Source organism: Neopsephotus bourkii, unplaced genomic scaffold, assembly GCF_033783945.1.
Source record: "Neopsephotus bourkii isolate Nb327-2 ecotype Australia unplaced genomic scaffold, CSIRO-AGI_Nbou_v1 NB_234, whole genome shotgun sequence".
In the NCBI taxonomy this organism is placed as follows: Eukaryota; Metazoa; Chordata; class Aves; order Psittaciformes; family Psittacidae; genus Neopsephotus; species Neopsephotus bourkii.
In genome coordinates this window covers 18,764,471-18,791,175 of record NW_026900744.1, presented here as the reverse complement: position 1 = coordinate 18,791,175, position 26,705 = coordinate 18,764,471, and the positions used below count along the sequence as shown (strand labels likewise).

The following is a 26,705-nucleotide window of genomic DNA, read 5'->3' as shown; positions in this document are numbered from 1 at the left end:
ACATAGTGGCCTGTCAGTTTCTGCCCTGAAGGTTCATGTGAGAACTGGCACAAATTCATCCAAAGTATTTCAAATGACAAAAATGTGGTAGTTTTATGCTCCTCTAGAATATCAGTCTGAAGTAAAGCTTCGTATGCAAGAACCCCAGATCTGTAGAGAAAGTCAACTAGTGTAACTGAATTCAAGCTCTCGCCGCCAGATTTGCTGAACTGTAAAGAACAAGTTTTAGCACCGCCATCCACCACCCTCATATTGATAATCTGCCCTGCTATGGCTAACAATCTCAGAACTCACAAGACTTCAAAATAAGAACATAGGTTTCAACAGTCTTATGACAAGGTCTTAATGTTGGACATATCCACTGTGATGGGGAAGCTGAGGCAGAGAAGATCAATGGTTTGTATATTATAAGAGTGCACTGTAAAGTAAACCCAAACTAATAAAGGAAAACAAGTCTGAAAGGAGCAACATAGCCACAGTCATAAGGATGTCAACTTGGGCTTACTTAGCCTTGAGTATTGTGCTAAAACCACTTGCATTATCTGAAACAGCTCATTTAAAACCAGATCTTGAATCTCCAACTACATTGTAGGTAGACATAACAAAAATTATTTTGTTCCAAGAATTATTTGTTTTGGAAATGTCATCATTGGGGGAGGGGGCGGGGGGGGGGGGAAGTGTATCATGTGCAAAAACTTGCAAACATATGCTCTGAAGTGCCCACATTCTTCTCAGTCATCCTGAAACAATCCTGCTGGTCCTTTAAGACAGCCCCTGTATGAGAGTAGGTTTTAAGGACTTCTTAAAATGCATCCTTATAAATTGATGTATGTACAGGATAACCTATTTTGCCACTGAGATTTCACAGAGCTAATCCAAACATCTGAATAAAAATATGCTTAGCTAAACTGACAATAAAGTAAGAATCCACTTTCAAACATGCTGAATAACACCTCGATCCCTTGGTGGTCACAGTGAATCACAACAAGAGCATTCACAGAGGAACCACTGCTTGGTACAAGAACAGATGTCAATCTTGCTCTGAATTTTTTTGGTGCATCAATAGCCTCTGTGCTTTCTTCCACATTCTCCCAAGCAATTTCACACCCTGCCCATGCTCCTTTTACTGGGATCAGCACTACTGAAGCTGTAAAATTGAACAGATACCTTCCTTCTGACTCTTGGCTATGCCAGAATTCACTGCTTAATCCTACCTGGCCTCTCCAGGCTGTCACTTATATCCTAAAAGCTAATTTACTAGTGTTTGCAATTCAAAGTAAATGCAATTAACTACCTGAGATACTTTCTACTGCTTTACTGCAACGATGCAGTAAGTCAGAGGGGTCCTAAGAACAATACTCCTGACACTTTGCTAAGCTGCAGTGTAAAGCTTAACCTATTTTTATTAGATTTAACTCCACTGGTTTCAGTATTTGCTGTTGCAGACCTGTAAGTTGTTCTGCTTTTCCAAATACTGTAACATGAGGTAACCTACCTTATCAAGACGATACAAAAAGAGCATAAGGGGATTTTTAGAGAATTATGCTGACACCACCTCAGTGAAGATCACCCAGGACAGAACTGAGACATGCTGCTGATATAACGTACATTACATGCTATGAAGGCTGCTCCTGTCCTGTTGCTAAAGGGCAAGGATTTCACTCTCCACTGCTGTCTGCTAAGTAAGATGACTAAAATAAATCTTAGCCAAGAAAAAGATAAAAGACATTTTTCCCCCTACTGGGAGAAATATGCAAGGACAGCTTCAGTTTTTGAATAAAAATTAAATTTAAATTCCAAAATTTATTGCAATGACTCACAATATCACTGTCCTGGTTATGTATGAAATATAAAATATGTATTCAAAAAACTTTAGGCATTTACATTTAAATGTCACTAGAGAGATACACGCTGATTTTTATATATAAATTCCTAACACAGTAATAAAGGGCAGTCACTTTTCTGTGCAAAACTGGAGAAGTACATAATGCTTTGTTATACTGCCAGATGTAAACCTCTGCCTCTCATCGAAAGAACTCTGCATGAAAAACAGGTCATTAAATACAGATTAGGAGGAGTTAGACACATCTGATGTAAAGAACAGTGTTTCTGCAGACTTCAACTGCTCTGTTCTCACTGGGTCCTGGACAAAGAGCCATTCAATAGCCAGCCTTGTATGAATGCTTTGCATACAGAAAGAGACATGGGAAACAAAAGGATCCTGTAGTCCACAGAACTTTTCAGCCTTGCTTGGTGTTTGGGAAGTTATAGGCTACTCAAAAAGAATGACTAAGCAAATGAGACCAGAATGTAATGGGCAGTACTGAATATTTAAATACTAAAAAACAGTACAAAGCACATCCCTGCACCTCTTTTAAGAGGGAAGTGAAGCACAGGGAGGAAAATACTTTCTGAATAACTCAAAAATAATACAGAAAGGTTGTTCTTGTCAAAAATCCCCAAACAAAGCCCTAAATAAGGCTTGTAAGCATTGAAACAAACAACTTGGAAGTACAGATACTCAGCAAGAATCATGAGGTACTTTGAATTATACACACATAGAATAATGGAAATGAAATAACTTTTTCAGCTGACAAACCACGTGATATACAACAGAGGAAAGATCAGATATTACAGCAACAGTGAGACAAGTGCCATACAAAGCACCTGTTCCAAAAAGTGTGGTTCTGCCACCAAAGGATGCATCCCTTCAATGTCCCCTCTCTGCCTTCATTATCGCCTCCATTTCCCCTCTATAGAGCCATTCTCCAAGCAAAAGGAATGAACTGTAAATGTAAAACTAACTTGCTTTTTTTTTTTTGCTGTCATTATCCAGCTTTAGATCTTCCATTAAACAATATCAACTCCCTCCTCTGTAAACGCCTTGAAATACGGACTAGTTGACACTTTATCTGCAACTGTGCCAAGTCCAGCACAGCCCCACTTTTAAGTGTCTTTGCAAGGAACATGATCACTAGGACAAAATAAAAGACATAAGACAAGAATTTAGCCTGCTTCTGCTCTCATCTGGACAACTGAACATCTTTGGCTTCCACTACGCTTGTGAGTGGTTAATTCCACAGCACACCCAGTGGCACTGCGCATGGTGCTGTACCCTCACTGCCAGGGGCAGGAAGAGCTGGCCTCCTTTTCCTCTCTTCAGGAACTTCCACTGAGAGTTTTCACATCAAAATGCCAACAACATTTTCTTTTTTTAAATATCACTGCCCACTTCCACAAAACAAAGAGAAAATATCAGAATATACAGCGTTAAAGACCTGGCAGGTTCTCAAAGCTGTCTGCTGCATTTAGAGGCCAAACTTCCATGAATACCAAAGGGATGCGGACGTCCAATTACTCTTAAATAGCTTTGAAAATACAAGTCATCCTCCTCATTTTTAAACATACCAGCTTACGCTCAAGATTTTGTTTAGTCCAACTTCTATTCTATGTTAAAAGAAAACCTTTATAGGCTGAATCCAGACAAAAGAATGAACAAGGGCTCAGTCTCAAATTTAATAAAAGCAAAACCTTCAAGCTTCATTTGAAGTCGGGGGGGGGGGGGGGTGTGGAAGAAAAACCAGAAAGAAAAAAACAATCAGCCTCCCCAAAACCAAACAGATTTACAGATTTATTCACAATCTCCAAGAAGTGTTAGAAGTTACTGAGAAATCATGCATTTCTGTGATAACTGTACCAGCATGGGCTGTGGGAGTAAAAAACGCTGCAAGGACTAGCACTGCACAACTGTACGATTCCTATTGTGAAAAAAACAAAGCCACGTGTGCTTGGCTTTGGGAGGAGTTCCTCCTGCTTTCCAATGTAATGTGAAGAGGAGTAAAGGCAATGTAAGCAACGTGTGGTAGGACAGACGAAAGAGACACACGGGAAAAGAGAAAACTACCAACTCCTCTGCAGCCATGCAGGAAATGAAGAACACAGCATGCAGCTCAGAAAGGCTGCCTAGGAGCCACCTCTGGCTGCAGAGCCTCACGCGCTCACAGGACAGATTACAGTTTATTAACAGAGTAAGGCCCACGCCAGCAAAACGCTTTGCCCATAAGATTTCACAAAACCTCACCACAGCGTGGGCTGACTTAATGAAAACAAACATGATTCTGCATTATTCAAACCTGTTAAAAGTTCATTTTTTCCGCCCTAACACTTCAGTTTCTCGTAAGTACAGCATCTGAGTTTTACTTGCCCCTGTCACTCAGGGAAGATCATATCACCTTATTCAGACAGAATGTTTTCCTGCATCAGATTTAGTTAACCTGTTAATGCTTGCACTGCTTGGATAGGATACTCTGCAGACAAAGCATCAAATGACCAACACATACCCCACATAATTAGGGTACAATATATCCAGATTTCCCAGGACACTATTGCAAAGAGACCCAGGACTCTCACTGTCTAATCTGGGTTTGTGTATCTCTAATACATACATCAGACAATCCCGCAGCACTCTCAGTATGGGGAGTATCCACAGTAAATCCGAAATAAACTGAATGCAGTGCACTTAAGGGCTACCCAGCTTCCACACATAAATTTTGGAAGAAGTTTGTTATAGAATCATAAAATAGTTAGGCTTGGAAAGGACATTAAGATCACGGGGTTTCAACCCCTCTGCCATGGGCAGGGACACCTCACACTAAACCATATCACCCAAGGCTCTGTCCAACCTGGCTTTAAACACCGCCAGGGATGGAGCATTCACAACCTCCCTGGGCAACCTATTCCAGTGCCTCACCACCCTCACAATAAAGAGCTTCCTCCTTATACCCAATCTAAACTTCCCCTGTTTAAGTTTTAACCCATTACCGCTTGTCCTATCACTACAGTCCCTACTGAAGAGCCCCTCCCCAGCATCCCTACAGGCCCCCTTCAGATACAGGAAGGATGCTATGGGGCCTTCACGCAGCCTTCTCTTCTCCGGGCTGAACAGCCCCAACTTGCTCAGTCTATCTTTATGCAGGAGGTGCTCCAGTCCCTGATAACCCTTGTGGCCCTCCTCTGGACTTGTTCCAACAGTTCCATGTCCTTTTTATGTTGAGGACACCAAAACTGCGCACAACACTCCAAGTGAGGTCTCACAGAGCAGAGCAGAGGGGCAGGATCACCTCCTTCGAACTGCTGGTCATGCTTCTTTTGATGCAGCCCAGGATATGGTTGGCTAGTAGGTAGCAGGTGATCCTTGAATATCAGCCAACAGCTTTGGGCCCCCCTGCCCTCTAGGGCTATATCCCATGGAACCTTACTAAGCAGGATCCTGAAGAGGCCAAAGTCTGCTCTCTTGAAATCCAGGGCAGTGAGCACACTGCGTGCCCTTTCTCACTGTCCTGATGATCTCATACTTGACCACCTCATGATCGCTACAGCCAAGGCAGCCCTGGCCCACCACATTCCCAACCAGACCCTCCCTGTTGGTGAGCACGAGGTCAAGCATGGCACCTCTCCTTGTCAGCTCCTCTATTACTTGCAGCAGGAAGTTGTCTTCCACACAATCGAGGAACCTCCTGGATTGCTTGTGCTGGGCCGTACTGTCCCTCCAACAGATACCAGCATGGTTGAAACCCCCCATGAGGACAAGGGCCGGTGAACATGAGGCTGTTCCTATCTGTCTATAGAGCACTTCATTCACAGAGTCCTCCTGATCAGGCGGTTTGTAACAGATCCCCACAGTGATGTCCCCTATTGCTGTTCTCCCTTTGACCCTGACCCACAAACTTTTGACTGCTCACCTGATGCCAGACAGAGTTCCATACTCTCCAGCCTAACGCAAACATAAATGGCAACATCCCCTCCCCATCTGCCGGGCCTGTCTTTTCTAAAGAGCCTATGTCAATGTGTCAATTCCTGCAAAAGAAATGTCCTACACCTGGGAGATGCAGATGCTTTTCTCTCCTACTCTGTGCCAAGGAGCTGCTCACTTGTGAAAAATCCAAAGGGCCTTTCTTGATCTGGCCACATCACTGCTCTCCCTTGAACCAAACAAGAGCTCAGCATTGCCATTCGTAACGGCCATTACCTTACTCGATAATCCATAGTTACAGAGAATAAGAAACAGGGCTCAAGCTCTTCACATGAAACTAACATTGACAACTAATGCCAAAATCTTACTTGTTTTTTGAGGTTTTTTTGTTGTTGTTTTGTTTTGTCTTTTGTTTTAAATAAATTCCCTTTTCATTACTTTTTTACTTAACTGGAAAACAAAATACAAGTACCTATAAAACACAGATTATGCACTGACACCCACTTTAGTCTCTGTACTGTTACCATTAACAAGTACCAATATTGCAAAAATGCTACTTACTCTGAACTAATGTAGAGACGAAAACTAAGCTAGTTAAATTCAACTACTATCCAATTATTTTGTTTTATTTTCCCTTGTAACATCTGCTTTTCTTCACAAGCCCATATTCCACAGCTGTGTGTAAATCATTCTAACTTTTATATCTTAAATTTCATCTAGATTTTGTCCCAAGTCATAAAATTCTAGATTATCCATGATCTTCAAAAAGCCAAGATAAACATCCATGGATTCTTACACGCTGTGCTCCTAAGATTTGTGAGAGGGGAAGGAAGTGGTGACACCTCCTAGGATTTCCTGTGGATTCTATCATTCATTGTAAAAGGCTGGGGTAATGGTGAGAAGGTCAGGAAGCCTGTGTGCCCTTCGGCTGAGGGAGATATTATACTTGTTTTGAGAGGCACACAAGCCAGCAAGATTACAACTGGGCTCAGAAAGGAGAGTTCTGTTCTGTGGAGCCTTTTCCCTTCTGCTTTCTTGCCCTCTTCTGACATTTTCACCTCTTTAAAGCAACATCAGGAAGGCAAGGCTGACTTTGAGCCAAATATGCTCCAAACTTGCTGCTGTCCTAAACAACCAGACTACCAAAACTTACCTGAAATGTTGCTATAAATATCATTTAGGCTATCTGTTTGAAGCAGAACTGCAGTATTCAAACTTCCCTTGTTCTCCCTTCCTACCTTCAAAGCCAACTACAAGAGGATATCCCTCCTTAAAGCAGGGCTTCTACCATGCCAGCACATTACCAAAATCCAATACGATGGGAATGCAACCTCTTGAAGACCACAAGGACTCAGCAGTGCACAAGTCTGGCCCAAGATCCTTTCCCTCAATCACCAGCCAACAATGCAGTGAAAAGCAAGGACATCAGCTTTAGAAAAGGACACCTATTTTCCTGTTAATTCCTCCTTGAATGCTCAAATGAAATCCCTTTTAAACTGGCTTATTCAAATATTTCAAAGCTCAGTTAGCCCTGCCTGCATAATTTGTTTTCCAATTAAGGCTGGTTTTCTCTCCTCTGATAAACTCCTGAGAGTTGAGTAAGACTCAAGTCAGACTTGCCATTTCTTTTGTGCTGCAATCCAGTTGTAATATGACAGATGAAATTCCTAGATATGAAAATATAAAGAACTTAATTGCAGAGTTAATTGAGCTAAATTGCAACAGCTATACAATTTACGGAAACCTTTACTGCACAGAGCTGGCATTTTCACAGGAGCCAGAGAGTTTAAGTGTCTCATGACCAATGATTCTGAGAGAACGAGTACTTTCTCCAGGCTGCTTTTATAATCCTATTAATACATACTTTCCAAGAAAACAATACAGAAATTAAAGCACATGATGAATTTCATAAAGACCTTGAGTTTCTCCACCTCTCAAATTCCTGATCTTTGATTATCTGATTTTATAATTTCAATGTTTTATTAATTTTGTACATTTCTATTTTTAGCTTGCTATGATCCTTTTTACTAGGGAAAAATACGGGAAGAAAACAGAACAGTTTATCTAGAGGACTCTACAAATTTCAGTGCAAAAGCAAGAATCCCAAGTGACTTCTTCATTATCCTTAGGACAGTACAGCCTATCAGAGTTTGAACATTTTAAGGGCTAGTGAATCCCTATGAGCACCTACTGAATCCAACCAGGTGAGGCAACCAAGAGCTCCAGATACTTGCACATAAAATAACCACCTATCCCGTTATACACAGGACACACAAAGTCCTCTGTGCAGAAGCACACAGAACAAACCAGCCCAACAGCTGCAAGAACCCTTTCCTGATCCTTACCAGGGGCTTTGAAACAACCAAAGAGCCAGCCCACCACCAAGGACTCAAAACAGCTTCCAGCACCAAGAACTTTTCTCCAAAACCAGCACTTTGGTGTTTACGCAGCTTAAGAGATTTAATACTAGATTCTAAACTTGCTTTTCAGATGCATGGGATCTTTTGTAATCATACAAATTAAGTAAGTGGGACATCGGAATTGCTCTTTGCCTAACAGTCTTCTGCCTCCTAAGAACAGCAAAAACCAACCAGATATAAAAGTGTAAAAGTATGGACATGTGAAAACTTAGGTGGAATTCCAAAACTGTCCCTGTGACTTAAAAACCTACTCCCGCTTTACCTCAGTATGCTCCCTCCTCCTAAATATTTACATCGTAGTGTATTCCTCTCACTCTTTTTCATTATTATCTGTTGACAGTAGAGTGTCGTCATGGTGGGGTCTGTTGCAAAAAGTTCTAGGCATGTTTGGACAGCGAGTTTTAAAATGAAGTCGCAGTCTCGGGTGGGACATTTGTTTGCATTCCTGAGGTACCTCAATAAGAGGGAAAGTAAGAATGGAACTACTAAAAATCAAAACTTGTGTTGGCCATGCTGGGGAATGCCCATAAATATGCTTCCTGGCATCTAAAGGGGATATATGAATGTACTTTAAGACAGAATTCGTTGTCTTAAGACTACTTAAGTGCCTTTAATTGGAAAGCTTCCTGTGTACGGTCCTGTTCAGAGCCACCTTTGACTGACTGATTCACATTATCGGAGCTCTTTGCGAGGTGTCACAGAAAAGAAAATTTACAGGAAGAAAATTTCCCCAGACACACATCAATTAACACAGAAGAACCACAGATGAGCAGTCTGGCAACCCACCAATACAGAGCCAGAAAAATCGCACTGTTAGGGGAACGATATTGAAAATAGCCGCTTGGGGCAAAGCATCCTTGCAAAAGATGCAAATTTTATTCATTCAGAATTCTTCATTTAAAACAGTATCTTAATGAAAGTAAGTAAAATAAATCATCCATGAAACATTACTGGCTGAAAGTCACTGTGCATACAGCTCTTGGATTCTCCTTGGCAATCAACATGCTTAGGCAGCAAGAGATCTCATGGCACACTATCACTTGGCAAGTCAGCTCCTCTCTGAAGTTAACAGAATCCACACAAACTTGATGTCCTTTCCTATTTTAGTCTTCAAAGATACGTATGTCAAATATTTAGAATCCAAAGCTGAAGGCATAGAAAGAATTACCCACCCGAAAGAAGGAATTCCTCAACATTTTTATGTTCTTCCATATATGCAATTTTTATTGCTCCTCATGTTCTGCATCTGAATTGGTAAGGACTGACAGGTAAAGCTCACAGTAGTAAACCTCACTGTAGTCTGCTCACCAGGATGGCTGCTCTTTCGTCATCTGACTTCTTCCATGACTGTGAAGTTGCTACACTTGAGCAACCACAGCAGGCCTGGCAGCTAGGCATTTCAACACTGCTATGAACTGAGCCACAAGACATTCATTTAGAGCAAGAAGTACTATACTGCTTTTCGAATACAAAAGAAGAGCACAGATAACTTACCTATGCCTTGGTTCCTTATCTGCCTAGTGGGGAGGGCCAAGGTTAAAACCTGTGAGTTATTATGCTGCTCTTAAACACCAATGAACAGTAAGCAGTTCTTATATGTCTTTAAAAAATTATGACTGCATGTTCATGTGAAGTAATAGAAGGGTATAGTGAAATCTTGCTTATGGCTGTACAATCCTTGTTGAACATCAGCAGCCCCCAAAAGCAGAATTAGGTCTGGAAATATCAGTAACCAGCAAAACATAAGTAGCTGTTCCAGATTCTTTTGGGCTTTACAGCCCATGCATTCTGGGTCAGTTTTTTTGGGGGGAGGAAACAATATTAATTGTCTTGTGTCAGTTCCAGTTTGGTTTCTTAACAGACACAGCACACGTTTGACCTGGCAACTATGCTTTAATGAGACTTGCAATGTGGGCAACATGCCTTTACGCACTTCATGTGTATGTGGAAATTGTGGAATTTGCAGTATTATTGACATCTGTCCATCAGGTTATTAAGTTCATATGGAATGCCTGACAGCATCCCCCTGTCATGTAAACAATGGCTTAGTTTTCATTATACTGGCTCTTACCTGTCAAGGAGAAGTTCCAGTACTTCCTTAGCAGAAGCAAAAGCTCTGTATGTCGAGAGAAAGATACTGATGTAGGTGAAATCATTATCTCCAAAAGCTGTCAGAAGGTTCTCCACAAGTTTCTCCAAAGTTCCAGCTTTTATTGTCCTGATCTTGCATGTTTCATACTGGCTGACAGTGTGTTCTGGAGGTAACTGGTCTTCTTCAACCTACAAAGTCGAAAAAAACCCAAAACACAACAATCAGACACAAGCCAGATCCCTGACAAGGCTTTCACAATGAAACACAGATTAAATTCCATCTTTTCACAGGAATAGTACATCTTTAATTACTACATTATTTTGGCTCTCCAAACACCAAATGCTCTATCAAATAACGGAGACTTTTAGTAAGTTTATCTTTAAGATACTTCTCTGACATGCTCCACATAAGACTTTATAGCCTGACTGCTATCAAGTTATTTTCTGATCCTATCATATATTAGTTTCTAAACTAATATCCATTATCCCACAAAGAATAGTATTACTGGAGGGAACAACAGTGGTAATCCAGTGTCTCACTTAACTTCTGAATAAACATGAAAACTGACCACAAACATAGCATTGGCATTTGTGATTCCCTTGCCGAAAATACCAACTTTGGGTCACTAGACAAAACGTAAGGTCATGAACACATCTGGATGCGAAACATTTCGTCATACTTTTGCAAGGAGTTTCTCAAAGTCATCTTGCAAACCTGCCATTATAACATTTCCATTTTCTACCACAGTCTCCAGTAGATACAGTATTTGTCAACAAATCTAGGGTCTGGTGTTGGGGGTGTGTCTGCTTTTTAAACAGCAGTTGGTTTGAATGCCTACATCCTGCTTTAAGTCTGAAGCAGCTAGAAACATTCCCTTAAATTCTACCACTATTTAGAGGCAGTTCCGAAGATGATTTTTGTGAGTAGTTTAAATACTTATTTGTTAAGTAGATGTGATAAAAAAGCTTCAAAAATGGGGTTGTAAATGAAAACATCAACAAGAGCAGCCTAACAGAAAACTCCTCTCTACCTTTTGAGTTAGCTGTCTCTGGGAAGGAATTTTCAGACCACTGATGTAGGAAAGTCTGAACTCCACAGAGGCAGCACGGGGAAGGTGTGCAGTTCCCCTCCCACTGTTCCTGTTTAGTACTACATCGTCAGCTTGAGGAAAATATGCTGTGATGCATCTGTGCTTTTGCCTTGATACAAATACGTGGCATGAATAATCACTATTTAATCACTATGATCACATATCACTAGCACCAATGCAACTCCAGTTAGAAAAAGGACCTTTTCCTCCAGAGAAGGAAATGGCATGAGCCTATTCAAGCATCTGCAATCACAAGAGAAAAGAAAAACGCTTTCAAAAATCCCCAGACATCACCACAATTTATGTAAATGAACTATTGAAAGGTCACCTTAAAGAATTAAATATATTTTTGAAGTATCCACATTTACTGAGTTTAGAAGGTATTTTAAGGCAAGCCTTGTACCTAGCTATGATTAGTGGCATTATGCAAAGGGAAAATCAGACGATCATTAAATATTTCAAGACTGTGGCAAAAAAAAACAACTGAAATCTTTTTAGGTTAAATATATCAGTAGAAAAATACTACAGGAAATAAACTTGCATTGGGTATGAACACACAGCAGTCTACCTTAGTCATTAAAATACAACCTGCTCTCTGCATTTAACAAATACACCCTCCAAAAACTAGACAGGGAAAAAAAAACCAGGAATAGTATCAGTATCCCTCAATGTTCTTGACTTTCTAACAATAAGTGGGCCTGGGTACAGGCGTTTTTTTGGCAGAGAAGTGCCTCTGTCTCTGTAGGAAGCCCTGGAAGAGCAGGAACATCTTGTAGGATCAAGACACAAGGCCCCGTAAAAAGACCGTAAAGAGTGTAGACACAGTACGTAGGCAAAGGTCCTAGGAAATTTGCAACAACATGTCAACTGTAAAATGACATTTTTCAGTGAAGTCACTGAAACAAGCTATGCCCAGAGGCCTTTTTCTGCCCACCTGCTACAGCAAACTGGGCTTAGAAAGTGGCCAAGCCAGAACACAGCCTTTCATTTCACTTGGTTGGGTCAAGTTTAACCCAGACTCATTGCCCACCCTTGTTCACCCCACAGCTACAGAAACACACCACCTGATAAAGGGAAAGCAAGCTCATGTGCAAGATGTAAGACAAATTCTGGAAGCACTGCTGATTTACATCTGTTTGACTCTGAAATCGCAAACTAACTTGGCCTTGTGTCATGAACCCATTAATGCCTTTTACAAATAGGCAAGGCAATGCACGGTGCTACTGCACCAAACCCCACTGTTACCCCAGTGCAACCCCACAGGAAAAGAATCCAATTTCACCAGGATAACTTGCAAAATATTGTTCCATGGATTGGAAAGCTGTTTCAGAAGTGTATAATCTGTTACATACTTGACTTAAAGGTGTATCTGGAACATATATAACACCACCATTACAGAAATACTAAAAGGATATATTGCTACTACCACTATACATCTTCTCCACTCAAATTTTCCCTAAGCAAAACCTGATTGGAAAAAAAAAAAAAAGACCAAAAAACCCCGAAAGAACCACTGCATCGCTGACTTTTCATCTTAAAATTAAAATATATTTTTGTATTACTAGTTAGAGAACACAACCGCTTTCAAACAGGGAAGAAAGTCAACACCACTGTACTTAACTATTAATGTTCTTTCCAACAGATTGTCCCACTCACAGTGTATTGACTTACAACCATCTGCTACTCAATGAGTGTAAAAAAACACTCTCATTCACTTACGTGACTGTACCAAACAAGGGCAGAATCTGCTTCCAAGATTGACATATGCACAATATTTTCCATTAATTGCAACACTGCAACTTCCCCAAGACATCATGTTGGGAGAATGTTTAAAAAATACTTTTTTTTTTTTTTAAGAGGGCAAAACAAAAAACAATCCCAAATTCTCAAAATCTAAAACTGAGTTTTGTCAGTTAAACTGCTAGAAATCATTTTAGGACGTTTTTAGGGATTATTTGTATTATTTTAGCAATTCTGCCTGTAAGTTTAAAACGAAAAAGGACTTGGCAGATGAGGTCAGTAACAGACTTTCAGAATAAGACATTGTGGGCTGAGTTAGCATGCTAGCAGGAAACTGCGCTATCTGGATTTAATCAAGAGGCCATCTCTTCACTGACATAACCAGGCTACCCAAAGGCAAGCGAGTTTTAATGCTTGCTTTTGTGCTGTCTACTCAGAGGAATACTACTATCAAAAGATGTTCCTAAAGCTCTTTGCAAGCTTTGACAGTGGCACACGGTGATCACTGTTACATGGTACCAACTAACGCCACCAGAACTTTTACACCGTTTTGTGCATCAGAATAACAGAAAAGGCTCTCCAGCACCTTCTGTTCATCTTCTTCAACATGTCCAGAAGTCTAACAAAGATGTCAGACCCCAACATCTCAGGGCTTCAGTAAGATTTTCTTGGCCCTGCACAAGGCTAACCATAAACAAACAGATATGACATTTTAGAGTCAGAGTTATTTCATATTTTTAAACAGTATTATTTTGATTTTTCAGGCAACATATGATAGCTTTGATAATCTGCAAGTGTAACTAATGAGCAAATACCTTCCAACCAGATAGACAGCATCTTTCAAAAGCAAACGTAGAGAGGTTGAACTGAGGTACAATCTTGTAAGTCCTTGTTTTTTGAGGCTGTGCAGGTACTGATGATCTAGGGTAATTTTAATAGCTGTACTAATTCTCTGCAATGCTGGACCTTAAAAGGGGCACCCTCTGACAATCATCTTGCAGCTATGCAGCGCAAAACATTACTCACGTATACAGCTCTTGCTGAAACATGAGAGTTCCATGCAGACTGAAACACATTCAGACTAAAACGTTCCTCCAAACACAAACACAAACTGACTCCAACATCAGCTGCAGATGCCCCGTACTGAAGGAGCTATAATTTGGTTCCAAGCTGGTTATAATCAATAGCCTGACCCTGACCTGTACAAGCTGGCTCCTGAATCCACACTCAGTCTCACTGACTCATCAAGGCATTGTGAAAGTGCAGGATAGCCACACACACAACTGCAGGATGAGGAAACGATACGAGTATCAGCATAATATCCAACAGCCGTCTTCTCTCTGCAGTGGCCACCAACACAGGGTTTGAGGAAGCATGCCCTAAATTACAAGCAGCTCGTTACCATCATAGCTTGTTACTAGGTGTGTAAAAGCAACACTCCTTCATGAATCTGGTGAGACACCACGTGCAACCTTCAAGACCCCAATCTCCATTTCCCATCAGTTCTTCTCTGCAAAAACTGGAAAAGAGATGCTGATCTCCGAACATTTTGACTACCAATGACAGGAAAATAAAGCAGAACCTGCATATGTCCCGAAGTTGCCAGGTATTTCACTCAGTTTGAAAGCTAAAATACAGACTTGTATTCCACAGCCCCGTGGGCCAAAGATACAAATGCTACCTGGTGACATTCAATGGGATTATAAATCAGAAACTCCACCATCTCCTAAATTAACAATACATTCTAGCAAGAGGGAGCAGAGACTCAAGATTAAAAAAACAAAAAAGACAGTTCAAATTCTGAACAGTACAAAAGGAGGATGCTACCCAAATAGAAACATACAGAATTGCAGCCACTACTTCATAAATATCACTCGAAACAACTGCTTTTACCAAAAAAAAAACACTGGTTTGCGCTTTCTTTCCAATGCAAATATTATCTGTTGAGATTCTGAAAGCAAGAATTGCGGAATGAAACCAAGGGAATAGCTTTTCATTAGGCAGACTGGAATAAAGTACTGAAGGAAAACAACTGGGATGAGGAAGAAGTGAATGAGATACCAAATATTCTTCAGACTTAAGTCATTTAAAACATTACCACTTTACTAAAGACTTGTTTTATTCAGGAATTCTGCAAAAGTACTCTTAAGATAGTGAAACTCGTCTCTCTGCAACACAGTTTCTACTGATTCTGACAGATTTCCTAAAGCTTTTCACTTTCCTTGAAACTTACACCTTTTCCAGATGGGGAGTTTTCCACTCTAGCTATTTTTATTCACTTCAGGGACAGACACCCTGTGCTGGAATAAAACTGCCTAAAGTGCAGTAACTGATAAATTAACTAAACCCAAGGTACTCTAATAAAGAGTAACTGCTTCATTTCACTCTTTGCCTAACTGTGAAAATGCGAATAACCTTAAACCTTCTGAAAGCAGGAATGAGATCTTTCCATCATTTTACCCTTGTTATTTGGATATTGCTTCCTTACACACACAGGCTCTCTAGCATAGATCTTTAATTAACTACACTCATCCTTGGGAGGGTGAAGGGGGAAGAAGGGAGGGAAAAAAAAAATAATCAAATAATGGAATGAGTAACTTCAAAAGCTCCAGAAATAAAAGCATCTATAATGCCAGATGTAATATCTAAGAGAAGAAAAACCTTCATTTAACATGCAGTAACACATCACTGAAAGAAAGTAGCAGGGCAGATGAAACAGAAAAGTTGTTTGAAGAACAACCAGATTCCATAGCAAAATCCCCACAGAAAATAGCAGTGACGGGACTAAGCTTATCAAATGAAGTCAGAAGTATTTTAACTCTTGCTAGGGAAGGCCCCCAGCTATACTCATCGATGCTTCCTCTTGCAATCAGTTTGCAATGCTGGTAGTATTTAAAGAGCCTTGCATCCCATCACTGTCCTTGTGCTCCACTCTGCAGAACTGCCAGTCTCGAAGACTGCTTGCATGAGACAGAACTCAATTTAAAGCAGAATTTCCAGTCTAGGAAATGGTGGCTTGAAATGCAGGATTCAGGTGGCCAGAGGTAGCATCTCCTGCAGCCTGCAGACTCCAGGCAGCATAGACACTCGCCTTTGCAAGAGTGCCTGCTCTTATTGTACAGTACACTTGGAAATGAAATCACTACGGAGCTGTCTCCACTTTGCGAATTCCCATTTCCTCATTTTGGATGCTGCTGAAAAATCAGAATTCTGCCTGTCAACTGTACCAATCTCAGAAGCCAGAATGGCTTTATGACTTTTCCTATGATCTGACAAGTAGCGGTATTCCTGGACTTCCAAACCTCCACCCTTTTGCTTTTCTTTCTTACGACATTAATGACCTTTCTCGGCAGCAACCCAGAGCTTCCAGGATCAGTCCTTACAGCTCACAGCCTGGTTGGTATCTGCCTGAATAGCTGGCAGCAGTAATAAAAGCTGTAGGTCAGATTTAGAGGTTAAGAGAAATAAAAAATAAAAAAAGGAAAAGCAAAAGCCTCTTATAGAAATGCTGCTGCTCTGTTAGAACCCTTTTACTCGGCATCTTGCAGCTACTTAAAGCCACTCTGGGAGAAAATGAGAAACAACATGCATCCTCACACCTTCTGAAGTTATGAAAATTTAGACTCATTTGGATATCAGTGAATTACATGGGACTAGCTCTAAATGAATCAAAGCAAAAGTAAAGAAGCCTAATTTACACATCATTTCCCACTGCATGCATTTAAAGGAGTTCAGGCAGGTGCATTAAGAAACTGAATTTTCAAAGTGGTCTACATTAAAATGGCATTGTCCAGCTCTTAGAAATGGAACTTGCTCAGCCATGGGAACACAAATTCTTCCTCTGAGTTTGTCCCACTTCTTAGAAGCATCTGTGCAGCAAAGGAATGTAGCCATATTATTCAGTGAGAATCAAGTCCTCTGAGAAGTTCACTATGCAGCAATGCCCTAACAGCTTAGCCCCAAATCTCCATCTCTATCTATCTTGTATGATTTATGCATTTAACTTTTCACTGCTTCTTACCTACAAACAGTTCTTTCTCATACTGACTCTCACATCTCTTGCTAGAAAGACTTTTAACAAAATCAAGACAAGCCCTCCCATCCTCTTCTCCTGTCTGACTTACTCTTCATGGAACCTGAAACATCAGATAACCTAAACCCTTCTCATTTTTGTCATGCTTCACAGTTCTACAGTTCACCACAATCTTCGTCTCTCTTAAACGTGCCAGAGATGTATTATTTTCATAATATGTCAGTATGTATAAATATTCCTTGTTGTGGTTTTAGTCAGACACTGAAGCTTCACCTAGTTGCTTATTTAAAATAGAAAAGTAAGAAACAGAAACCAGTAAGTCAGGTGAGACGCTCAGCCATGTGTATCTTGCATTTTTTGAGGAATAGCTATCATCAAAATGACATTTTCTAGAAACACTCTTCTGACCCAGCAAATGTGTCCAATATTAAATATCTGCCCAAAGCCCTTCTGTATCAGAGAATTACTTTTGTAAAACTCGGCATCCTCCTCTCTTCAGTGCATAAGAACACCAAATGTCCAATCACCAAACTGAGCAGTAAATAGATACTCTAAATAACAGCTAAGTTAATAGAGCACCAAAGAGAAGGCAAGGAATAGGTTTTATTGCCCATTTGGGCAGAAAAAATCAGCCCATCTTGTAAAAATATTTTGACCCCTGGAGACAAATGTTACATAGCGTTACACAAGAGACAACTGTTACATAGTGCCTCCATGTAGGAAAAGCTCTTCACAGAGTCCTTGGATTTCCATAAAACAGTCAGTGATTAACAGTCAAAACTAGCAAAAGCTTTTACAGGTATGGATTATTGAGGGTCCCTAAAAGAGGAAAATAGGCAGTTGGGGCAGTTCTGTGACCCCAGAATAATAAATAATAATTACTGTTTCTGCTAACAACCCTTCTCTTCCTTGCCATACTTTTAGTGCTTCCAGTCTGTGCTGGAAATTCATAGGTGGCAAAGCCTGCTTACAGTTCCCACGTGAACTACTTACTAGGAACCATAAAGGAGAAAGGAGGGGGTGCTGAGCAGGGAAAAACAGTACAAAAAAGTGGCAGACAGCTCAGATATTTCACTTGACTCTGAAACAGTCAACAGCTTTCAGTAATCCTGACTAGAAAACAGTGATAAGGTATACTGTGCCTTTCATATGAGGAATACAGATGTTCAAGCTCACAGCACAGCCAATCCTATATTTACATACAGAATGCAAGCTTCAAGTATGATTATCTGAAAACATGGCATGATCAAGCAGAACAACTGTTAACTGCAGATGGTAGAGAGTTTGGCCCTTCAGATTACAGTCTTGCAGGAAGAAGAGTCCCTCCTTGGAGGTCCCCAAAAGTGGCTCAAGAGAGTCTTAGCACTCTGGAAATTCAAGCCACAGTGATGGTAGGCACAGGTGGTAGAGCCATATGCAAGACCTCTGTGTACTGCAGATTCTCCATCTATGGAAGGGAAGGTTAATACTGACATCCTCTAGAAGGCACCTCAGAGTCTATAGATGACACATACTCTATTAGAAATATCATGTCTACACTGAGTCCATTAGACTTAGGCGACCACCAAATCAATCCAGTTTTGTTGCAAAAAGCAGGCAGCGGAAGCTAAAGATGGCAACTAAAACCATGACAAATACGTGCATTCAGCTCAAAAGGCCACATCCCAGCTCAGGTTTTTTTAAGGTCTACTGGAAGCCTGAAAACAAACTTGTCTTTTACCGACACGAACACTTCTCCCCAGTTCCTCCTCACCTATTTTACAATCTTTGGAGGAGTCACCTGCCAGTGTCACACAATACCAGTCAGTCTAGATCTTAATATAGGGTTGAGAAACCAGAGTGTTCAACATACAAGACCTAAGAGCCCCTCACATGGCTGTAGCTGTTACTGAGCGATTGCAGAATACTGTCATAAGCCAACAACTAAGGACACAGCAAGCAAAGAGTAGTACAAATCCACATATGAACAAATACTTTGAAAACGCTATCAAAAATCATTATGGGATTTTTGTTAAAGAACATGACACACAGATATGTATTGTAAACAGCCACACTGAATACACATAATGGAATTCACTTAGTGTCTAAATGGAATTCACTTACTAGTGTGTAAATCTCCTACAGAAGAGCTAACTAAACTCTGGAAGTATGGCAAAAATGCCTAATGCCATGTCAACTTTCCAACTTTAAGAACATTTCTAACAAATATGAACACACAGGAGGTAACAACCCACCTTCTGCAGTTCAGTAAGTTAGGCTGACCTAAAAGCACCTATTAGTCCCTTTTTGTCATTCCAGGACTCCTTTTATATGCAAATATTAAAGAACTTTATACAAGGCAGACTGTATAAGATACAAGTCAGGTTACCTGATTCAGTGACATCTGACAACACTGTGGCCTCTACAAAAAATACTTTTACCCAATTTACACCAACCGAGATTTCAAAGGCCTACAACACTGGACCTTTCTCCTCATGCCATCCACATCAATATCCTCCCAGACAGAAAAAATACAGCTGCTAAAGTCATCATCCAAGCCCACAAATAACTCACAGTCTGCCTTGAAAGTGAAAGCTTTATCCCTACCCCAAGACACATCTCATGATCTCATCCACCTCAACACTTATGCTGAAATAACTACATAATTGGAATTTTAATATTGCATCCCCTGCCACCTCCCTAATTCCCCATTTTGTTGTTAAATGGCCCTTGATTACTTTGGCAAAAGGCTAGACATCACAGGATTATTTCCAGTACAACTGAATTTTTATGCCACTTGATACTCCTATAGTATTAGCCCAATAACATCAGCACTCCACTGAAGTTGAAAATCTGCAATCACCTTCATATTTATAAGCTGAATGCTAAAGATGACAACTCTATATCTAGAATAAGAAATTATCACAGAAAAGTTATTATACAAATTCTGTTTATGAAACACTGGTCAGCAAAGCCATTTGCCATGCTTATTTCATTAAAAATGCTAAAACAAAATATGCTGATATTTTTTATTAAATGTATAGCAAACAGAAGGGATGGTTGATATTACAAGTAACAGACGGATTTAATATGGCAAGAGTCACACCATTTTATGAAAATTATATGTCAACATGGAAATACTGTGTTTTGACTATTTAGAAACCCAAAGACCATTTTCCACCAGTATGTGTGTTGCTGGTAGTCGAAAACTGTGATACTGCTCCTGTGAAAAGTCACGCTATTTTCTTCCTCTTCCAGGAAGGTAATTTAATTGTGGAGCTCATCATCACTTTCTGCGCAGTCAGCAGAAACAAAGAAATGTCCTGTATGAGACACCACGCAACACTGCTGAACTCAAAATGTATTTAAGGATACCGCAAGTAATTATTCTGTTGCATAACAGTAGCATGAATGTACACTACATAACCCAAAATGCTTTTATTCACCCTGATCACATTGTTGGCTTTCTTTTTACACTGTAAAGCTTGATCAGGCAATACACAGAAATTAAAAACGTACTGACTCAGAAAAATCAGTGTAAACCGCTACTGCTCTCAGTGTAAACAACACAAGAGAGATCATAATAGTACAAATAACTGGAAAACTGTAGGTGTGAGGAGATTAAATGCATTCTGACAGAGAATAAAATATTTTGCAGAAGACTGACTCAGATTTTAAAATAAACTGAACTTGAAACATAAGGCATTTTTGTGAAGAAAAAATATCCAGGAAATGTACCCTGCTTCATAACGATTATTGTGAGCAATCTTTATTGCCAAGGTTTTTTAATCTTTTATAAAAGAAAGAAATTAGCAGTAAATAACCATTTTCATGACCACAGCATGAATACATACTTAAGCTGCATTATAAACTTCATTTCAATGGCTGTGCTTTTTACTACCCTTTGTTTTAAAACTAAGAGATCTCTCCAGGGTGGGGCCGGAGTAGAAAACGAAGTTATAGTAAACTAATGTTACTTAATACTATGAGTTATCAGTGTGAACACTGATTTAAGTGCTGACAGAGTCCAAAAATATTACTTCAATCAGTAGTTCAGGTCAAACTGTATTTCTACTATATTATCTACATAACAGGGCACCTCATTAGGAATCTCTTAGGATTCTTCTCTTGTATACATACACACAGAGAGACAAAGGGAGTGGCTACGTGTAACATGTCTGTATGTACTACACCTTTACCGGCAACATCCGGTATATTCTCTATGACAAATTCTGTGTGTTCTATGACAAACTGCACAAGCATATGGCAACTAAACATACTGCATACATACACAAATTACTGCATTCTTGTAACTACAGCACCCAGACATTAACCCATTTCTTTTGATGGAGCAGAAAGTAGCACAGGTTGTGTGAGCTGGGATTGAGCCTGCTGCAGACATTTAAGAATACTATGTTGAAGCTGAACTTCAATCTTTAGTCAATGGACACAAATCAAAACACACACATAATTATGTGGAAGTATTCAGAGAGAATACAAAATAAGTATAGCTTACAAGGGAGGAAGAAAGAGCAAAAAATGTCAGACTGTAAGATAAAACAGAAATTGTTCATGTTTACTGCCTAAGTTGGTTTTGTTTTGCTGTTGGTTTGAGGGATATTATATGAGGGGTTATTATTTAATTACTCATCAGCCATTAGTAGCATAACTTTGCTGTTCTCTGTCCTGTTCTAACCTTACGGCCACCTGGTGTTTTCTGAGGAAAATGACTGGTTCTGCATAAAGAATGCAAGCCTCATGGTTAAGTAAGTGTGCAAGAGTTCATTCGCATTTTGTATGCTACAGGGAGCCATCAGACGGAAAGCACAGCCAAAATCAATCTGAAGCACTCAATGGGAGGGATGCAAAAGCGTAAGATCTGACTTCCAAATGAAATAACATTGTTGTTACTTATGAAACATTTCCAGCTACAGCACAATAGCTGCCATGTCAAAATGGAAGACCATCCCTGCCCTAGATTGCTACTCTAAAAGTACGGAATGCACTGCAGGTAGAGCCAGAGATTACTACAAACCAAACAAACAGACAAAGGATGTGTGGGCCTATCTTCATAATAATTTTCTTGTTGCATTTGCACATATTTACACTAACTTCCAAATGGACCTCAAGAGCATTTAGTTAACCAATCTCTTTCACACTTAGGATAACAGTTAATCCTGAACAGTGTACTGACTTGTCATTTGCATTCCAATACCAATAAAGCTTTGACATTATGAAACTCATCTAATGAGTACTATACACATGAATACTATAAACAACTGAAGGACATTCTGCGCTTGATTCAAGTCAAAAAGAGAAAATCAGTATGATTGAATGTATGCAAGCTTTTATGCACGTTTATATGAAGCATAAACTATATATAGGAGGAAATAAAACCCTAGATAACTTTTAAGCATGTGACAATCTACTGCTTTGGGATATACAGATACTCAGAATTCTAGATCACTGATTTGTAAGAGTTGGAAGTAGCTACTGATACCAGGAAGTCTAAGCTAATAGATGGGATATAACACAGATCTCCAGTTTAAAGCCCAATAGTTACGATAATTTGAACACATCTCAAAGCTGTCAGACATTCCATATTCAATCATTCTGAGGCCTTTCAATATAAAATGCCACTTTCTAATAAAAACATGTTGTTTTACTTGCACATAGAGCCCATGGACTCCCTAGAAAGGAAGACACAGTTAATGACTAGGAGAAAGGTTAAGCTTTCATAAGGAAAAAGACAACTGTACATAGCACTGCAGGGGGTGGAACGGGAAAAGAAAATAATTCTTTAAACTGCTTTCAGAACAAAAAGGTGGGAAAAACATAAAAGGGAAACAGGTGAAAGAACAGAATATAGTAACAGGATCATTCCGCAAAAGCATTTGAAATGCCTACACCTTATTGGTGCCATTGTGGCACAGTAGCTGCATTGCTAGCTGTAGTCCACAGGCCATGTGCTGGAGACCCACAAAGAACTTGCAAGCCACTGCAACCCACTCAGGTACAGCAACTCATTCCACAGGAGAGGCGCTTCTCCATATGCTGCATGGTGCATTCTTGGGGTCCTGCTGGAATGTTTTAGGAAGGAGGTAAACTCTACTGTCTCATCCAACACCCTTTCTCTTCACAGAAGGGATTAGAAGAGCCAAGTCTCTGCACCTGTAAGCAGCAGAGTATACTGCTCTACCAGATTTCAACAGTTAAGACTGGGTAACAGAATCACAGGGCATATCAGGAGGATCTTGCTCTTCTACAGAACTTTTGTTGCTTGTCCAGCAGAGCAGGAGAGTTTTCTCTCTCACAGATCTGAATACTCTACATTTGTGTCAAAACACAAGAGTTTGCTTCTACGCTCCTCAGATCACTAGATCCAAAAATGAATAGTGAGTATATTACAGGTGAGAACATGAAACGCCCAAAAGTTAAATTGGTCAGTTTAAGCTACAGGTGAGTCACTAGCCACTAGCCCCCTGAACATGGGACTCCTGACTTGAAGTACATTTCTAAATCCAGTATCATAATTATGCATATTTGTATGACACGACCATTACACATAATAATTAATGTGCTCAATATCACCTGGATCAAACAGTTTATTCTCAGTGAAGATTTCACTTTAAGTCATGGGAAACAAAGGGACAACCACCACCACTTTCAGTGGTGCTTGCAGTATGCAGTAACTTCTGCACTGATGCAGGGCTGCTCTACAGAGAGATGACTGCAAAATGTGGACATATATTGGTAGTTGGACACAAATTGGTAGCAAAGAGGAACAAGTAAAAGATCCATCAGACAGTAACCCAGTAACCTGACAGAGCAAAAGGGTAGCGACTGCTACCACACAAAATGGCAGAAAGCTTCACACCTAATGCAGAGGTTGCCAAAGTTTTATTTCAGTTGCCAACGCTGCTGAAGGGTAGCAACACTCTGATGGGCAACAGATGGCTTTTGCAACTAAATGTCGAGAAATATAAGAGGCCAGCAAAACAGTCTGTTGAAAGTACTACCTTCAAAGGTCGCAGCATGCCACACAGACCAGAGAAAAGATCTGAAGGGTTAGAGTAGGCAGAAAATTAAATCCTTCAGAACAACACTTGGAAGCAGCAACAAAAAGCAAACAATTCTGCAAAGCATAAATAAAGGGTACCAAAGCAAGTCAAAGGACATTATTCTTCCAGTGCATAAAAGGTCTGATGAGACCACATGTAGAGTACCATACTCTGTTCTAGCTGCTTTATTTTTAAAGTGGCTGTTATGAAGTTGAATGGGGTAAAGCAAAGGGCAACCCACATGATACCTACATTCACAGAGTCAAAAATAGCAAGGACACAAACGTTTGTTTCACACACACACAAAAAAAGCTGTATCTGAGCACCCAGAGTTTTCATTGACCAGCAGCAGATTGCGGGACTGCTGGAAAACAGCCCCACAACAAACTCCCATACTATGTTGCAAAGTCCTGACATCTTATAGACATTAAAGTTCTCATGATTCTTTTTATGAATGCCTGTGTTCAATCCTATTCTGCCTCATTAAATATTTGCTGCAAACAAATTGAAGCCAGGACTCTATAAACAGCAACACATAATAATTGTCATTCTAAGTTAAACTAGAAGTTTTTCCCTCAGACAATGGCCAGATGCTATAGAGGAAGGTGAAGAAATAACACCTGTAACACACCAGTCTAAAGGAAAAGACTCTGCTCAGCTGCAGACGTTTGTTTTATACCTAAATCACAAAAAGTTACATGTCCTTTGTTTTAAATCTCATACAGTATTAATGCATTTGTTCTCATAATTTATCGAAATGTCTAATCGTTCCTGAATCCTTCTAGGCTCAGCTGGACTCAATTACTTGTTCCAGGAGTAAGTCCTTCAGGTTAATTACGTGCAGTGTAAAATTATACATTTCCCCTATCCCCCTTGCTTTCAAAAGGACCAAATACTCCCTGAAGATAAAGCATCCCTTCTCCACTCGCTGGTTTAAATGGTCAGCTGCTCATCCCTTCAGGAATTAGGTCTAGATGTATCTGTGTTAAGTATGAGGAGACACAGAAAGTATGCAAATAAAACATAATTAGAGTATCATCCCAAAGCTCAAAGAATGGTCTATCAAACTAGTCCACATCCAGTGGACAAAAGCAGCGTTGCTGCTGTCTAAGCATTCTGCTAAGAATGTAACATTTAAAACACAAGTGGGACACAGTTTTTCTGGTGTTAAAAAAAAGAGAGAAAAAAAAAAAAGGTCTTATACGTAATCTCTGATAATATATTACTGGGTGATAACACTAAGACATCACACACGTTTTGCTTCTGGTTTAGAACATACTACACACTGCCTGCATAAAGACAAGCAACAGCAGGTTTCACACTGAGTTAGCATTCATTTACCCCTTTCACACAAGGTAATACCATTTTCAAGGGGATAGGCCATGATCTGATCACTTTGTGCTCACTTCTTCACACAGATATATACCCCCTTACAGTGCTGGCTACAGGAAGTTATTTATTTATAAAATAGATTACTACAGTAGTAAAAGATGCAAGTTCAAAGCATGCATTTACACACATATTTTTAATTAGCTTTCCCAAGATTACATACAAGCATGACTAACATGCTCACAATGCTCCAGCCTGTTTCTTAAATGAAACTATCAAAACCCAAACTGGAGAACTAATGGTTTCTCCAGAGCTATTCCCATTACAGCATCTCAGTCCAGTCTGTATGCTGCTACTCCCAGGCTTTCTGACAACAGACAGCCACATTCCTTGCCAACTCTTCTTTAACCCAACAAGTGACCTAGATCTAGCATTCAGAAAGAAAATGCCAGGTTTTTTGCAGAGCAAGGCGATTCTTTTGTTATCCTTTTCACTTACTTATTCAAAATAAAGCAAGATAGTATTTGGTGATGTTAGCAAGATAGTTAAGATACCAGAATACAGGGAGAACCTCTAACATCCAAGAAGCCTAGTTTAAAAAGACAGGCATCCTGGCTAACGGAGGAATTCTCAGTGAAGATCAGTGATAGCACAGAAAGTCATATATTCCTCTATATCACAGCTAAACTGAAAGTACACCAAAGGCAAGTTTTCATACATAAACTGGCTAGCTATGAGATTCTGAAACACAGTCACACACAACCTGTGCCAAAACAGAACAGTGCAGTCTCCAGCAACTTTTACTCAAGAGGCCTCCCTTAGCTCTTGCTACTCCACTTAACAGAACTACTATTAGCAAGAGATGCCTCTGCACAGCCTTATAGGAAGGGAGGCTGCCTGTGTCTTTCTAGTTCCATATGGCCTTGCAGAATTATCCTACAGCCTTAACTAAGTGTTAATTACTCTGCAGGATTAAAGCACTGCCAAATTGTCACCCTTTGACAGCTTGGAATGAGAGGTTTAAACTCAACTGAGAGCATGACACTGTGCTACAAAGCCAGATACCCTTCTAATTATACATTTTGTATTTGGAATTGGGAAAGTAAAAGATAGCAATCTTTCAGGCTTCCTTTTTAAAACTCATAGTAAGCTCAGTTTTCATTTTTGAGTGTCTGTTCCATACGCAGTGTCTATTACCCAGCTGATGAC

General features: G+C 40.0%; 1 protein-coding gene across 4 annotated transcripts in view; it reads right to left on the bottom strand.

Moving 5' to 3' along the window:
• RGL1 (ral guanine nucleotide dissociation stimulator like 1) overlaps positions 1-26,705 on the bottom strand; it is a 68,647-nt gene that overhangs the window by 38,774 nt on the left and 3,168 nt on the right. For 3 of the 4 annotated variants that reach the window (XM_061345703.1, XM_061345704.1, XM_061345705.1), the window contains one exon: positions 10,244-10,452. In XM_061345703.1, the coding sequence (XP_061201687.1) occupies positions 10,244-10,452 (209 nt within the window). Of the gene's footprint in view, positions 1-10,243; positions 10,453-20,277; positions 20,421-26,705 lie in introns of those variants that run through there. The other variant, XM_061345706.1, reaches the window with a different exon arrangement.